This window comes from Camellia sinensis, chromosome 14 (genome assembly GCF_055761805.1).
Source record: "Camellia sinensis isolate YWXY chromosome 14, ASM5576180v1, whole genome shotgun sequence".
Lineage (NCBI taxonomy): Eukaryota > Viridiplantae > Streptophyta > Magnoliopsida > Ericales > Theaceae > Camellia > Camellia sinensis.
Window position 1 is genome coordinate 36,352,501 of NC_138974.1, and position 17,933 is coordinate 36,370,433.

Sequence of the window (17,933 nt, forward strand, 5' to 3'; positions counted from 1 at the left end):
TCATTGGATGAAGATCCAGAATGGCAACTTTGTCCCATTGAAGGTCCATATAGAATGCGAAAAAAAATTGAGAGGTGCAAATTAAAGATTGATACCATCCAGAATGTTCTGAATGGACAATTTGAACTGGGGGAAGTAGAGCTTTCAAAAGAGAGAAATGAGAATGACTTTGATGCTTCTGATGGTTCTGATGCTGAATCTGATTTGTTTTTTAATCTTTTGACTGATAATGCAAAACAAGATTCTTTTGATGGTGAGCTCTATGATGGATCAGTTTTAAAAAAATCAGATGATGTCAGAGATATAGCCTCTAGTAGGAGTGAGTGGAATGATGACCGCGCCAGTAGCATAAACGAAGCAAGTCTTCATTCTGCTCCTGAATTCAGTGTCAGATCCACTTCAGAATCTGTCCCACAAGCAGAGAGCATACATGGAAGGTCTGATTTAGAATCTTCTTCAATGAAAATTGATGAGGTGAAAGTGACGGATGATAAATTAGATAAGGAACTAAATGATAATGGTGAATACTTAATTAGACCTTATCTGGAGCCTCTTGAAAAGATAAAATTTAGATACAACTGTGAGAGAGTCATCGGTCTTGACAAACATGATGGTATATTTCTGATTGGTGAACTTTCCTTGTACATTATTGAGAATTTTTACATAGATGATTCTGGGTGCATATGTGAAAAGGAATGTGAAGATGAACTCTCTGTTATCGATCAGGCCTTGGGTGTAAAGAAAGATTTTTCTTGCAGTATGGATTCCCAATCTAAGTCAACTTCATCCTGGGGTGTGACAGTTAATGCATACATTGGAGGAAGGGCATGGGCTTATAATGGTGGGGCATGGGGAAAGGAAAAGGTGTGTTCTGGCGGTAATGTGCCTCATCCTTGGCATATGTGGAAGCTTAATAGTGTTCATGAAATCTTGAAGCGTGATTACCAGCTGCGTCCTGTTGCTATTGAGTTATTCAGCATGGATGGATGTAATGACCTCCTGGTTTTCCACAAAAAAGAGCGGGAAGAAGTTTTCAAATATTTGGTGGCCATGAATTTGCCAAGAAACAGCATGTATGTCCCATTGTCTCCTTCTTGCCTGTTTTCATTGTGTTTCTCAGTAGCCTTTTTGACTTATTTGCCACAAATGCCAATATGTGTGCCAGGCTTAGATGCCAGTATGCCCAATATTATGTGGTCTGCCGGAATTTTTTTTTTTTGAATGTTGGCTTGTTTGTTCTGAATATGCATTTCAGTCCAATAAGGGCACTGATCGGCTTTCACATTGTGGTTCTTCTATATTTTTACAGTGCGAGTTTTATGCTTTGATTAATATTATAAAAATATCTGTGCTGTTCCAATCTGTGAATCTACTGCTGAAATGTTGGATCTTTAGGTACTGATTTTGATATTTATTTCTTCAACTATGGTTACTACACAATATTTATTGCTATATCTTCCTTGCATCTGTGGTATTGAAATATTGAATGTGCCATATGTAATACTCTTCCCTTGATTATAATTAGGTTGATGTAACTAGGAAGTTTTTGGGCACAACTACAATTGAAAGAATAGTTGTGGTTCTAAATGGCATTGATGGCATTTGATTCGTGTCTTGCATTTCCTGACTTCCATACTTAAATTGAGTGGCAATATCAGTTGGGTAGAAGTTGTAGCCTTGTGATTGTGGATCCCATATTTGAATGCTTGTTGCAAAACCCTGATAGAGAGCACTGTGGACTGTGTTAAACACTATAGCATGGCTTGTAGAAGACATTTAACAGTCTATAACTAATTGATAATGCTAAAAGGAACATGTATATTTGTTGTCTGACTTATGGTTGATTCTAGTTGTACCTCTGGACATGTTGGTATTTGGTTGTTAGCAGCTATATGATCACTTTTTGTTGAAAGCTTATAATTGGTGAATCCTAATAGAACCAAGATGCAGCCTGGGGGAGCAATTCAACATCCTTTGCCTTCCTTTCTTATATATTTGGGATTTTGCATGTTTCTTCATATTATGTCCAATTTGTATATACTTTAGCATCTAGCTTTATATTATTTCAACCTGCTTTTATATATTTGTAATTTTGTATATATACATTTTTGATAAGTTATAAAATCGTGTATATACTATATTTAGTAATGGATTAATGGCTTGTTTTAATATCTTATCATGGTTTGGGGTAGTCTAATTTTGATTGAAAGTTTTTGTCATAGTTGTAAAAATACATGATATTTATGCGTGTGTTCTTAAATTCGCAGGTGGTTATTTTCTTCCTAAACTTCCTTTTTGGTTTCATCTTATTATACTCAGTAATATCTTTATGCATATTTTTGGCATGGTCTTCAGCTTAACTGTTTGTCAAGCTGTTTCTTTTTGCCTTTGGGACTTGGAGCCAAATATTTTTGTCTTCATAACGTCATCTTTTCAACAGGTTGGACGCTGCCTTTTCAGGGTCAGTGAAGCAAGATAGCAATCTTTTTAAGAGTGTGGCTAAAACCTTTTCCAAGAGGTGGCAAAATGGAGAAATTAGCAATTTCCAATACCTCATGCATCTCAACACTCTTGCAGGACGTGGATACAGTGACCTAACCCAGTACCCAGTGTTTCCTTGGGTTCTTGCAGATTATGAGAGTGAAATTCTGGACTTGTCAGATCCCAAAACATTCCGTAGGCTGGACAAGCCAATGGGTTGTCAAACATTAGAGGGGGAGGAGGAATTTAAGAAAAGGTTAGCTTTCATTCCACAGCTTCATGACTTCTCATATCATTTCTTGTCTATTAATTTTGCTTTGCATGTCTTGGTGTATAATTATTTCAGTGGGATATAGCATATAGGTTATTTATCAAGAAGAAAAAAGAAAGAAAGAAAGAAAAAGAAATAGGTGGGATATATGTTAATTTTTCATTTTTCCTCTTTCAATCCATTTCTTTCTCAGGTATGAGAGCTGGGATGATCCAGAGGTTCCCAAATTTCACTACGGTTCTCATTACTCTAGTGCTGGGATTGTTCTCTTCTATCTTCTTCGCCTGCCACCATTTAGTACTGAGAATCAGAAGCTGCAGGGAGGACAGTTTGACCATGCTGATCGTCTTTTCAATAGCATACGAGATACATGGTTAAGTGCTGCTGGTAAGGGCAACACATCGGATGTAAAGGAATTGATTCCAGAATTTTTCTACATGCCAGAGTTCCTGGAAAATCAGTTCAATCTTGACTTGGGAGAGAAACAATCTGGAGAAAAGGTTTGTTTGGGTTACATAAAATTTTACTTCTTTGCCCTCTGATTTCTCTCTAAATTTATTACGATATGGTTACTTGAAAAAAAAATATTCCCACTAACAACTTTTTTTCTGTTCTTTTCCTCATTTACCAATTTTCTTTCTTTGGCTACTAGGAATTTATGTCATATGGGTGTTTTTGTCAGGTTGGTGGTGTTGTGTTACCTCCTTGGGCCAAAGGCAGTGCTAGAGAGTTCATCAGGAGGCATAGGGAAGCGTTGGAATCTGATTATGTTTCAGAAAATCTTCATTGTTGGATAGACCTGATCTTTGGATATAAACAGAGGGGGAAGGTGGGTGTCAGCTTCTTCATATCAACTTGTCATCTGACAAACAACCCAGGCTTCATCTTGATTTTAATTCCTGTGTTTATTCTAATTGACTAATTGAGCTTTTTTGACCTCCTAAATTATGTCTGAATTATGTAATCCATTCATGAATTAATTGTATCCAATTTTGATATTTTTTCCTGTCCTTAATTTCTGCAAATTAGATCCCTATTCCCCTTCCATTTCCTTTCTGATGATGTTTTTCTTTATACTCTCTTGGATTGGGGTGAAGTTTTAGTGAATGAAATGAAAGCTGCAAACCTTAAACCGCCATTCCAATCTGCTTTTTTTACAAGGCACTTCTCTTGTGCTCTATAATGGGGAACGTGCATATATTAATGTTCAAACCAATCATTTAAGATTCATGAATGTAGATTTAATCAAGCCTCACATAAGCTGCCAGCATGACATATTTAAGTTGTGAACGTTGATGTTACCCTCTTATTTGTATACTTTCAAAATTGGCAAAATGTATAACGATGCTTCACCTTTACATTATCTCTGTGTGTGTGTGTGTGTGTGTTTTATACTAATTTATTTATGATATTGAATAAATCGAATGTTTGGCTCAGCCAGAGCTATCCCCTTGCTGGAGTGAGACTACACTCCTTTATTTTTATTTGTAGGTTCTCGTAGTGATCTGCATTTATTTCTAAAACCTGCTTTGTTATTGACAGGCTGCTGAAGAAGCTGTGAACGTTTTCTATCATTATACATATGAAGGGAGTGTTGATATAGATTCAGTTACAGATCCTGCAATGAAAGCCTCCATTCTAGCACAAATCAATCACTTTGGGCAAACTCCGAAGCAACTATTCCTCAAAGCACACGTCAAAAGACGGGTTGACAAAAAGCTTCCTCTTCATCCACTCAAATACTCTAATCACCTCATTCCTCACGAGATTCGTAAAAGCTCATCTTCAATAGCTCAGATTGTTAGCTGCAATGAGAAGATTCTTGTGGCGGGAACAAATATCTTACTTAAACCCAGAACATATACCAAATACGTCAAGTGGGGTTTTCCAGATCGTAGCTTGAGGTTTATGAGCTACGATCAAGACAGACTACTTTCTACTCATGAGAATCTTCATGGAGGCAATCAGATCCAATGTGCCGGTGTGAGCCACGATGGTCAGATTTTGGTTACCGGGGCTGATGATGGTTTGGTTTGTGTTTGGAGAATTAGTAATAGTAAGGATGGCCCACGTGCTCTTCGAAACCTGGAGTTGGAGAAGGCACTTTGTGCCCACACAAGCAGAATCACATGCGTTCGTGTTAGCCAGCCTTATATGATGATTGTGAGTGGATCGGACGACTGCACCGTTATTTTATGGGATCTCAGCTCTTTGGTTTTTGTTAGGCAGCTTCCTGAGTTCCCATCTCCGGTTTCAGCAATATATGTCAATGACTTAACCGGGGAAATTGCAACTGCTGCCGGAGTTATGCTCTCTGTTTGGAGCATCAACGGGGACTGCCTTGCAGTGGTCAACACGTCCCAACTTCCATCTGATCTCATTCTCTCAGTGACAAGTTGTACCTTTTCTGATTGGCTTGAGACAAACTGGTATGTAACAGGTCACCAGAGCGGAGCTGTTAAGGTCTGGCAAATTATTCACTGCTCTGATGAGAGGATTGCCCAAAGCAAGGCAACTAACAATGCAATGGGATTGTTAGGGCTGGGCAATAAAGTACCAGAATACAGGTTGGTCCTTCACAAGGTTCTAAAGTTTCACAAGGATCCAGTTACTGCCCTTCACGCTAAAGATGATTTGAAGCAGTTGTTGAGTGGGGATTCTAGTGGGCATTTGGTTTCATGGACACTACCGGATGATAGCTTGAGACGTTCACTTAATCAGGGGTGATATAATTTAGGAAATTTGTAGTGAGTCTGATATCTTATTCCAGTCCTTGTCTAGTTGGGCCTACTATTTATTATTCTTTTTATCAACACCCTACAAGGGTTTTGCCTGTCCACCACCATAGTTGGGGAAAACATGGATTGTGTCACAGGATACACAAAAGGGGGAAAATTCAAGAATGACGGAGCTGGTCTTGAATCAACAGGTAAGGAAAATGGATGATAAGGATGAAGAGATTTCCCCTTCTATGCGCACCTCTTGGATGAGAAGGCGGTGCTTTTGTTGAATTCCAAATGATTGATGGAGATGGGTTTTTGGTTTTGCAGGGGAAGGAAACATTAGTGTACTGGATTTTGTTGTACATAGAAAGGTTAAATTATGACAATTGTGTTATGAAGTTGTATGGAGGTGTTAAGTGGAGCATTGGAAGACGAACAATCAGGTCGAAATTGGTTCCTTTTGGCTTGGATCATTTTATGCGAGTGCAATTGGATTCCTGCTGCTGACTTTTTTGTTGTGGAATGTACATTTCTCTCCCTCTTCCGTAGCTTGTCGCCATATACATGTATGCATGTATTAGAATTTTTTTTTTTGTGGTCAGGGCTGGTAATGTCCCTTGTGTTCTTGCTCTAACCATTTGAACAATAGAGAAATGACAGATCATTTTAAATATTTAAAAATTATTTGTGTCAATGGCTGCTTTCCTTGTTGATTGTTTTGTTTCACAGCATTTGCATGAATTCAGTGCAAGGATTATGGATAGGGTGTGGTTAAGATTAGGTGAAAGCTTATAAAGTTATGTTCTACTTCTGCATTCGTTTATGAAATCTATAGAACACAAGAAAATAGAGCACAAAATATTGCCGATCTGGCATGGGAAAGAAAAGAGTGAATTAGGGTTTATGTACTTATTTGAACAATAGGATTGCTGTTCTCATAACTATATTTCACATACAGGGATTGTACGCATAAAGGGTGGCTGCCCCTCTAAGTGCCAATAATTTTAAAAAGAAGAAACTAGAGCTTTTTCTGTCCAAATAACCATTTAGATTAGTACTATATGGGCATGTTTGATTGGAAGGATTAAAGTATGAGATTAGGATTATTAATCCGTGGGGCTAACCATCCTATGTTTGTTTTGACATTTGGTTTAGGACTATTAATCCAATGGATAATTAATCCAACAAATTTGTAGGATAATTAGTAATGGGGTAGGGGTGGGATAGTTAATACCACACTTAGGCCATGTTTGTTTAGGTGGACATGAGCTTGGGATTGGACTAATAGTCCAATAAAATTATTAATCCGATGTTTGGTTAAACAATTGAAGTACGGACTAATTATTTTAAACTTGACTATTAGTTAAGATAGGATACATAATCCAATGGATTGGTAGTCATAGGATTATTAGTCATGGGAATGCTAATCCAGTCCGTTCAAACAAACATGGCCTAATTTGATAGGATTATTAATACCTCACTATTAGTATTGTGAATCAAACATGGCCTATAAACATAAAATTTATTCAGATGTGAAAGTTTTATATCTTTTCATTTTGAAATTAAGTGCTTGTTTGGGATACTCTATAAAAAACAAAAAATTACTAAAAAAGTAAAAAAAATTAACACTACTCACAAAAGCCAAGAGGCGGGAAAAATAGATTCACTGGACATAGGCATAGGTTCATAGAGAAGAAAAGAAAAAAAAATAAAAAAATAATTTTTTATATGACTGTGGGAGACGTGTACCACTGCCAAACAATAAAAAAATACGCCAAAAAAAAAAAAAAAAAACTTTTCAAAACATTGTATCCAAGTGTAGACCACGGCTGAAAAAACAAAAAAAAAAAAATTCCAGCAAAACCAATACACAGCTTCGCCACAACCGTAGTGCATGTTAGTATGCATAGGGGTAAAAAATAATTTTGCTATTCTATACAATATTTTAATACATATTTTTTTGTAAAAGGTTAAAAAGTTATCTTAAATAATCATTTTTTTTCATCCACTTTTTTACCTAAAAAGTCAAAAAGTGCTCTAATATACTGTGTCCCAAACAATCCCTAAGCGTCTATTAAAATGACTTATGTGTAAAATGAAAGAGAAAGGATATAAATCTTAAACATACTATTACTTTAAATGGGCAGCAAATTTTTAAAGAAAAATCCTTTACAAAATTATAAATTTTAATTCAATTTTTTCAAAAAAGTGAATCTGAAAAACCAAAAAGGTTCCGTTGCCGGGAATCGAACCCGGGTCTCCTGGGTGAAAGCCAGATATCCTAACCGCTGGACGACAACGGACTTTATTGTAATTGATGATGAACAAATATATTTGTTGTTTTCAAATTTCAGGAACCCCAACGTTCCGTTGTTGATATTCAACACTATCTTCAAATTCATCGTCAATTCAACACCGTTTCTTCGAATTCCATGCACCAGAATGGCTATGTCAATCCAACACTTTTTGTTTAACCCCCCTTTAACCTTATCGGGACATTCGATTTTGAAGAAAACCCAAAAACCTCTTCAAATCTCCAAAGTCTCTCAAAAATCCGCTAAAGCCCCTTCTTTGAAAGAGATTTGCCGGCAAGGAAGTCTTAAAGAAGTGTTTCTATCACTCAGTAGTTCCTTCACTTCACAAAACCCACCTCAGTTTTGCTTAGATGAAGCTTATTCTTTGGTCCTCGAACTCTGCGCAAGCAAGAAATGTTTATCACAAGGCCAACAAATACATACCCATATCGTAAAATCGAATGCTTTAGATGATTCGGTCTTTTTGAATACTAAGCTCGTGTTTATGTATGGGAAATGTGGGTCTCTTTTGAATGCTGAAAAGGTGTTTGATAGAATGTGTGAAAGAAATGTTTTTACATGGAATGCCATGATTGGTGCTTTTGTCGCAAATGGGGAACCTTTTGGAGCACTTGAATTGTTTAGATTAATGCGGGTTTCTGGAGTTCCTCTCGATGCTCGTACTTTTCCTAGTGTACTTAAAGCGTGTGGGGAACTTAATAATCTCTGCTTGGGGACTGAAATCCATGGTCTAGCAATCAGATTGGGCTTTGTTTGTAATGTATTTGTTGTGAATTCACTTGTGGGTATGTATGTAAAGTGCGATGCTCTCAATATGGCAATGATGTTGTTTGACAGAATGAATGAAAGAGAAGACGTTGTGTCGTGGAACTCAATAATTTCAGCTTATTCTGCCAATGGGCAGCCCATGGAAGCCTTGAGGCTGTTCAGAGAAATGCTTAAAGCTGGTCTCAGCCCAAGCACGTATAGTTTTGTCGCTGCACTTCAAGCCTGTGATGGCACATCACTTGGAAAAATTGGCATGGAGATCCATGCTACTATTTTGAAATCCAATCACCATCTTGATGTTTATGTGGCCAATGCTTTGCTTGTCATGTATACAAGATGTGGTAAAGTTGGTAAAGCCCTAAGAATTTTTGATGACATGGATGAGAGGGATAATATATCATGGAATTCAATGCTTTTCGCTTTTGTCCAAAATGGTCTTTATAATGAAGCTTTGAACTTCTTTCATGACATGAAGGACGGGGGTCAAAAACCTGACCAGGGTTCAGTTGTAAGTCTGGTTGCTGCCTCTGCTAGATTGGGAAATCTGTTGTATGGGATGGAAATTCATGCTTATGCTATAAAAAGTGGATTAGATTCTGATTTACAGGTTGGAAACACGCTCGTAGATTTGTACAGGAAGTGTTGTAGGATGAATTATATGGATTATGTTTTTCATAGGATACTCAATAAAGACTCCATTTCTTGGACAACGGTCATTGCTGGGCATGCTCAGAATAATTGTCCTTTGAGGGCCCTAGAGTTGTTCCGGGAAGCACAAATGGAAAGAATTGGGGTCGATGCAATGATGATTGGAAGCATCCTGCGGGCTTGTAGTGAGTTGAAGAGCATATCCCTTGTAAAAGAAATTCACGGTTACATTGTGAGAAGAGGATTATCCGATCTTGTGCTACACAACACATTTGTGGATGTTTATGGAGGGTGTGGAAACGTAGATTATGCGTCTCATGTTTTTAATTCTATTCAAGTTAAAAATATTGTGTCATGGACAAGCATGATAACTTGTTATGTTCATAATGGGCTTGCAAACGAGGCTCTTGACCTTTTCCTTTCTGTAAATGAAACAGGCATTGAACCTGACTTTATAGCACTGATGAGTGTTCTCTCTGCTGCTGCAAGTTTATCTGCCTTAAGGAAAGGAAAAGAGATTCACGGGTTCTTAGTTAGGAAGGGCTTCATTCTAGAGGGTTCAATAGCAAGCTCTCTCGTGGATATGTATGCTCACTGTGGGACATTAGAGAACTCATTTAATGTATTTAATTGTACAAGAGATAAAGATTTAGTTCTATGGACTAGTATGATCAATGCATATGGGATGCACGGTAGTGGAAAGGCAGCTATAGATTTGTTTAAACAGATGGAAAACAAAAATCTAGTTCCTGATCATGTTACCTTCTTGGCACTTCTTTATGCATGTAGTCATTCAGGACTGGTCGATGAAGGTAGAAGATTTTTTGAAGCAATGAAAAGTGAATATCAGTTGGAGCCATGGCCAGAACACTACACCTGTCTGGTTGATCTTCTTGGTCGTGCAAATCACTTAGAAGAGGCATTCCGGTTTGTGACAAGCATGAAAATGAAACCTGCTACTGCAATGTGGTGTGCTCTTCTAGGTGCTTGTCGGGTTCACTCCAATAAAAAATTGGGAAAAATTGCAGCACTGAAGCTTCTAGAATTGGATCCAGAGAATCCGGCAAATTATGTACTCGTGTCAAATGTTTTTGCTGCAATGGGTAGATGGGAAGATGTGGAAGAAGTGAGAATGAGGATGAAGGGGAAGCGGTTGAAGAAAGATCCTGCGTGTAGTTGGATTGAGATTGGTAATAAGGTTCACACATTTATTGCAACAGACAGATCTCATCCACAATCTGATGAGATTTACCAAGAATTGACACGAATTACTGGGAGATTGGAGAGGGAAGGAGGGTATGTGCCTCAAACCAAGTTTGTTTTGCACAATGTGGAAGAAGAAGAGAAAGTGAAGATGCTTCATGGGCACAGTGAGAGGTTGGCAATTGCATATGGCCTGCTTACTACGCGTGAGGGTACCCCAATTCGAATCACTAAGAACTTGCGAGTTTGTGGAGATTGCCATAGTTTCAGTAAGCTAGTTTCCAAGTTTGTTGGAAGAGAGATTATTGTGAGGGATGCCAACAGATTCCATCATTTTGAGGGTGGGGTTTGCTCTTGTGGAGATTTCTGGTGATATTTTGAAACCACATTGAATCTTACAGAATTTGATGCCGATGACTGCTGTAACTACTTTTTGCATATGAAAGAGCTACTGTTGCATGATGTTCAAGTTGCCAGAACTCCATTTCTAATCCCCAGTTTGGCGAAGTCTGGTTTGGTACTCAAGTTCCAAACCTGATTGCATTGATGAAGAACTTGGCTTTTTAACATGATGTTCTACAAGTTGTGTACAGAAGAAGAGGCCAGAAACGTAATTTAATAAACCTTTACTGATTTTTCCAAACATGGTCAATTGTATTCCCTACTTTGCTAGAATCCTAATTATGCATTTGTTATAGTGGTTCTTGTAATTATACTCTGTTGAATAAGTTCTAATGGAAAAAGAAGAAACTGTAGGAAAATATTTTTGGAAAAATCAGTTTAATGCAAATAAATAATAAAATAAAATACAAGAAATTTCTTACAGAAATTTTGTAAATTTAATACAGATTGTGACTGAGGCCAGTGTTTGAACACTGTGTCTTTAAGATAAATTTCACCCTCGCCACTAGTGCGTGCGATTAATGGATATCCTCCCTTCAGAATATAACGATCACCCCACATAGAAATTGCACAACTTTCTATATGTACAACGAAGCAGTTTGTGTTATGGGTATGTATGAATTTTAACACTTGCTTTACTTATGAATGCCATGTGAATGATGTTTATACAAGTATTTGCAACCTTTAGAAGGGTCATGACTCTTGAGTTCACACCCTTTTATATGAAGAGATACCATGAAGGATTGCACCCTTTTCATTCAAATAGACTCAATTTCCATTCACTTCTAAAATTTTCTAACAATCCCCCACATGAATGAAATTGATGACACAAATGCAAATGAAATGTAGACACTGACAAAGAAAGTACAAAATGGAAATATCCTGCATTACGATAGGTAGCTTTTGGCCTTGAATCTTCCTTAGTGAAAGACTATCGGACTTACTAACTAATCAGTGGACGTGATGCCTTTAACTATTCAGTTGTTTATGTAAGCCAAGATAATAGAATTCATACAAAATATCTCCGAACACAGCTTTGTTGTTTTGTTTGTGCCCATTTTGGCCTTCGGCAATTCTTGATTTTCATGAGTGCTTTAGAGAATTCAGCTTTATCAATTCTCATAGAAGTGGCCCCTTTACACTCACATATATGATTCTTATTTCGAGTCTCTTAGAAACTCCTTTTTGAAGATACCCTTCTAAGTTTTTCAAGATATAAGTAATCATTAAAAACATAACTTATCCTAAGTCCCTTGCATACAATATAGGGGCTTTTCCCAAATTAAGGCAAAATAGTAACCTATTTCCCAAAGTAGGCCGAATTTGGACAGAATTCTCAAATTAAACTAAAACGCAGATACAAACCACGCTTTCATCATTTTTGTGTCCCTCCCGCGGAAAATTTGTAAAATCTTAAAAGCGTGGTTACAAACCACGCTTTTAAAGAAATTTAATTTATACATAAAGCGTGGTTAGGAACCACATTTTTAAATAAATTTTTTCCCCAAAAAACATGGTTGCAAACCACGCTTTTACTGTTGACGAAAGAAAGCGTGTAATAATTTTTTTTTTTGCAAAAAACGTGGTTGTAAATCACGCTTTTACTGTTGACGAAAGAAAGCGTGGATGATAACCATGCTTTTAACCAAAATGTAAAAACGTGTTTTCAAAACGCGTTTTCAATAATACATCAAAACCAACACTCACGTTTCTTTCTCACACACACACACACACACACACACACACACACACTCTCTCTTTCTCTCTGACACACACTCACACGCTCACTCACACACTCACATATATAATTTTTAATATATCTAAATTTTATTTTATAAAATTGAGACCAATATTAAATATATATAATAATTTATAATAACTTTAATTCTTAAAATTTATTTTTTTTATTTAGGTAAATTACACTGACAAAATATATATTTTTTTTCTTAAAATATATATATATATATATATTTTATGTTTATGACAGTTCTCCCCTCACCTTTGAAAAAAAAATTTATTGAAAGAAAAAATTAATTGGAAAAAAAATTATTTGAAAAAAAAAATTAATTGAAAAAAAAAGTAATTGAAAAAATTGTGTTAGTAAAATTTTTAAATTTTTGTTTAACAACCAACGTAAACTCATTTTTTGAATTTACGTTTTTTCCTCAAATTTACAAATTGAGTCAATCATTTATAAACTAAAAAAATTATCAAACAAGTTTTTATGATAGTTTTTAAATTTTTGTAAATATAAATTGAAAACTGAAAACGAAATAGTTACCAAACATGCCTCAGATGGTGAAAATATTATAAAATTAACAAATAATTAAATAAGTTACCAACGTAAGAAATGACTTATCAAAAGATTTTTAGGCTATGTATGGTTTGATTTTTAGATTTTTTTTTTAAAATTTAAAATTAATTTGGTTAAGAAATAAAAAATAAAAAATAATTTCATTTAAGGGTAAAAAATAATTATCTTTTTAACTTTTGGGCAGGTTATATAGATACGTATGGTTGTTTCAATTTAATTTATAAAAAATTATTTCTAACCACTCAAAAGATAAAAATTATATAAAAATAATTTATATTTACAAAAATTATAAAAATTATTATTTGCTATTATAAATTATTATTATATATATTTAATATTGGTCTCAATTTTATAAAATAAAATTTATATATATTAAAAATTATATATATGAGTGTGTGGGTGTGTGTGTCAGAGAGAGAGAGAGAGAGAGAGAGAGAGAGAGAGAGAGAGAGAGATAGAGAGTGACTGCTGGTTTTGATGCATTATTGAAAACATGTTTTGAAAACACGTTTTTACATTTTGGTTAAAAGCGTGGTTATCATCCACGCTTTCTTTTGTCAACAGTAAAAGCATGGTTTGCAATCACGTTTTTTGGAAAAAAAAATTTACTTAAAAGCGTGGTTTCTAACCACGCTTTATGTATAAATTAAATTTCATTAAAAGCATGGTTTGTAACCACGCTTTTAAGATTTTACAAATTTTTTGCAGGAGGGGCACAAAAACGGTGAAAGCGTGGTTTGTATCCGCATTTTAGCTCAGTTTGGAAATTCCGTCCAAACTAGGCCTACTTTGGGAAATAGGTTGCTATTTTGCCTTAATTTGGGAAAAGCTCCTACAATATATGTTGCATATATTATTTTCATCATAGGAATGGATAGCAGATAGACTCTGTTGGCTGTATAATTTGTAAAAGCCAACAGCAGAGTGACACGTGGTGCCTAAAGGGCAATTTGGGAAATTAATGCAAGTCTCCAATCAAATATAGACACGTGGCAGTTCATATTGGTAGTACCGGATCTGCGTGACATTGGAATAGTCAAGAGGCATGAGATGATGTAGCCTAACGGTTACCTACAATTCAAATTCAAATTCAAAAGAGAAGCCTAACTGCAAAAGAGGCGTAGTGGGAGCTAATTGAGCGAAGCCATGACCAGAGATCGTGGAAGTGTATTTCGACGGTTAGAAGGCCACTTCGATGGTTACCACTAAAGAGTTTAAATAGCAGAGAAGGTTAAACAGAAGAGACCCAGACTCAGATCCAGAAACCAGTTTATTTATTTTATATTTCTTTCCAGTTTTACATTTCCAGTCTTTTACATTTCAGCATTTTCATTCTTGTACTGCACTTCATTTCTTAGGAGTAGTCTTAAGTAGTCGTTGCTGTAAACCTTTTCAAGGCTGGGCCATTTCATTGTAAGTTCTTATTACTTAATGAAATTCGGTTTCTGAATTATTCGGTACTTGTTGTTTCTTGTAAAGTGCTTCTAAAATAAGCCACCAGTAAAAGTTCTCTTCATTGAGGTTGAAAGAACTTTAACACAGTCATTTGATAATTGGTTGCCAATTAAAATTTTGTAAGGACTGATTAATCCTTACTGGCATGCTTTAAATTACATTATTAACCTTCAAAAGCCAAAAAAATCAACATATATTTTTGGCACGTCCAGTGGGACAATTAAAAATGGCTAGACGAAGAGCAAGAGGAGAAAACGAACGCCTGAAAGAAAGTGTGAAAAGAGAGGTAGAAATACCTAACCCAGAGGACAATGTGATGGATGCACCTATCCCATCAGATCCTCCACAAATGGTCGAACAGACCAGAACTTCAGAATATACAACACATGTCGAAGATGCTGGATAGGGCCATAAGACTGGACCTTCGAATGTCCCTTCTACCCAACCACTGAATCCGCGGGGAGGTTTAAGAGATGCTATGGGATAACAAATAATGTATACAATGGAAAGATGGGCAACATCCTTTTTAAATCGAATGAATTCTCATCTACCAACTGTTGTAAGACAAACTGAAGAAAATGTAAATAGTCCTCAACAACAATTGGCTCGAGATAAACAATCTATGCAAAATAATGGACAAGTCAATGGTTAGACTAGTAGTCACAACCATGAGAGACCAGCACCTGTGCCTCAGCCATGGTATGAAACTCCTTCGAGACCAATGGCCACTCAGAACATACCATTCTCTACCAGCAAAACCATACAATTTGGTGGATCTGGGCCAGCCCAGGGTAATGACATGAGAGCATTTTCAAATCCTATGTTTGAAAACATGCCTAGCACAAGGGGTTTCACTAACCCTGTGTTTGAACTTGCACCCGGGGGGTTAGAAGGATTTCCTACAGTTGGTAGAGAAGCAAAACTTGCTTCTCCTCCTATGGTACCTTTCGCAGGGCAGGCCCCAAGAGGCCAGCCATACCTTCAACAGCAGCTAGTACAACAGGGACAACTAGCCCTAAATGTACCCATATATGGACCAAGAGGTCCACAAGCAGATGAAGTTCCTCCAAACCTTGTGTTTGTTCCTCCAATAATGGTTTAACCAGTACAAAATATGGTTCCTAGGGACTAGATTGTTGATATAGTTAGAGAAATGTGTGGACCTATGGTTCGTGGACACCAGTGTATAGAAAACCTTACCCAAAGTTGGTGGATAGGGTACATGAATATTCTAGGGGGTTTAGAATACCACACTTTGTCCGCTTTTATGGAAATGAAAATCAGTCAACTATAGAACACATTGCCAGGTTTACAGGCCAGTGTGGTGAGTTTACTAATAATGTTTATATGAAACTGAGACTTTTTTCAAACTCTTTAACTGGGGCAGCCTTCGTATGGTAAATAAACCTTACACCTGGCTTTATCCAAACTTGGCAACAAATAGAGGAAGTTTTTAATGCCCAATTTTTTCAAACAGAACCTGAAGTTTCTATGACAGACTTGGTAAGATTGAGCCAAAGGCTTGATGAAAAGGTTGCTCAATTTATTTCCAAATTTAAAAGGGCACGAAACAAATGCAGGGTCATGCTACCAAAGCCTGAATTTGTAAGATTGGCTCAGAATGGCTTGGAATTTAGGCTTCGAAAGAAGTTTGATTCAACTGAGTTTGAAGACTTATTAAAGTTAACCTATAAAGTGTCTAGATATGAAACTTTACTCAAGAAAGAACAAGGTCGAAGTAATGCATCATATAAGACCTACTATAGGAACCCTAATTATGAAATTGATGCAGCACAGATAGTAGGAAAAGAACCTATGACCTGTGAGGCATTAATTCAGAAAGACAGTACAATAGATCAACAATTTAAAAAGAAAGACTTGCGTAGGAAGTATTCTTTTGACTTAAGTAAAGCAGATGACATTTTTGATCATTTGATTGCAGCAAATTTCCTAAAGTTACCAAAGGGAGTCAAGATTACCCTTGAAGAACTTAAAGGAAAACTGTACTGTAAATGACATAATTGTTGGTCTCATTCAACTAAAAACTGTATTATTTTTTGAGACAGGATCCAAGAACATATTCGGAAGGGAAGGCTAAAGTTTCCAGCCAAGTTTGAGAGAGCTATGGGAATTGACACCAACCTGTTTCTAGAGATTGGAGAGGTTGCAGCCAATGTTGGAATGCCAGATTTCCAAAACTTATCCTTGAAAGAATTGGAGGAAGTTACTGTGCAAATGCATGTGGTTGGCCAGGCTGCTTTCAGAAAGAACCCAATAAGTTTACCAGCTGATGGACAAAGTTCTGCAAGCCTAAAAGAAGGCTCTAGCGAAGAGATGTTGGATGATGATTCTCTTGAAGCTGTTATAGTATAGAGGATGTGTCCTAGGTGCAGGATATGCTACACGTGACTGAAAGGGCTCCCAGTTGATGGGAAGCAGCATTACAAAGAGGTATAGAAGGACCGAATAACCAGCACCCATAACAAAAGGCCATACCCAACTGGCCCTAGACAGTAGTCATCCTTGGTAGCCTCACTAGACACCAGGATACAATCAAAAGGAAAGAGGCCTCTGTATGAAACTAGGCCACCCAATTATTACAGAGTAAATAACCAGCGTGAAAGGAAGCATGGATTCAGTGTAGGACATGGGACCGGGATTGATAATTCGCCCCTAAGGATTGCTTTGAAGACTGTTTCAAAGAGTGGGGCAGCAGGTCCAACAGCCAGACTAGTGGACTCATGAGTCCTAGGAGTTCCAGATTGGTTTGTTATACAGAACAAACTTAAGGAAATACTTACTCAAAGAAAGGTTTTTGGAGACCAGGGAAGAATGATTAAACCTTCCTTGGTGGCTCTAAATGGTTGGGTGTTATTAAAGAATCCAAAAACAAGGGAGCCAGATGTGGTTCCTGTAATTTCTAGGTCTCAAAGGAGGAAGATCCAAAGAAAATACACCCAGTATCAGAGGGATTTAAAAGAAAGTGGAGAGAGCACTTCCATGGCACAAGCAAAAGGCCAGACAAATAGGGGAATAGGTTTGAAGCATATTCCTAAGATCAAGAGGAGTGCCAATATGGAGCAGTTGGCTAAAGTTCATGCTGAATTAAGAGCCAAAGAAAAATCCAATTTAGCAGGCCTTGAGAAGGCTTTAATAGAAAGTGACGATGAAACGGATAAAGGGACTGAGCTAGGCCAAGAGAGAACATTAGCCGAAGATGGAATGCTTGAGGCCTTTATGGCTGAGCAAACCTTTTTGGTTGACAAGCCAACGGAGGCAGATCACCAACAGGCTGCTTCAAAGGAACCTGCTAGCATAGAGGTACCAGAGTGCAGCATGGAAAATGCTTCCGA

General features: G+C 36.9%; 2 protein-coding genes and 1 non-coding gene across 4 annotated transcripts in view; 2 read left to right on the forward strand and 1 right to left on the reverse strand.

Annotated features, from left to right (window-relative positions):
• The window catches only part of LOC114320138 (protein SPIRRIG-like), a 28,989-nt gene extending 22,820 nt beyond the window's left edge, over positions 1 to 6,169 (forward strand). For both annotated transcript variants that reach the window (XM_028267250.2, XM_082907058.1), the window contains exons 15-19: positions 1 to 1,073; positions 2,441 to 2,737; positions 2,946 to 3,252; positions 3,435 to 3,581; positions 4,295 to 6,169. The exon at positions 1 to 1,073 is cut by the window's left edge and continues 1,984 nt beyond it. In XM_028267250.2, coding sequence (XP_028123051.2) covers positions 1 to 1,073; positions 2,441 to 2,737; positions 2,946 to 3,252; positions 3,435 to 3,581; positions 4,295 to 5,479 — 3,009 coding nt within the window. In that variant the 3' untranslated portion in view covers positions 5,480 to 6,169. The remainder of the gene's footprint in view (positions 1,074 to 2,440; positions 2,738 to 2,945; positions 3,253 to 3,434; positions 3,582 to 4,294) is intronic.
• Positions 6,170 to 7,686: 1,517 nt separating this feature from the next.
• On the forward strand, positions 7,687 to 11,184 carry OTP86 (Tetratricopeptide repeat (TPR)-like superfamily protein). Its single transcript, XM_028267249.2, has one exon. It carries the CDS (start codon positions 7,918 to 7,920, stop codon positions 10,780 to 10,782), a length of 2,865 nt encoding a protein of 954 aa, XP_028123050.2. The 5' UTR covers positions 7,687 to 7,917; the 3' UTR covers positions 10,783 to 11,184.
• On the reverse strand, positions 7,707 to 7,778 carry TRNAE-UUC (transfer RNA glutamic acid (anticodon UUC)). The gene has a single exon. It is a non-coding gene; the product is annotated as a tRNA-Glu (tRNA).
• Positions 11,185 to 17,933: the final 6,749 nt, after the last annotated feature.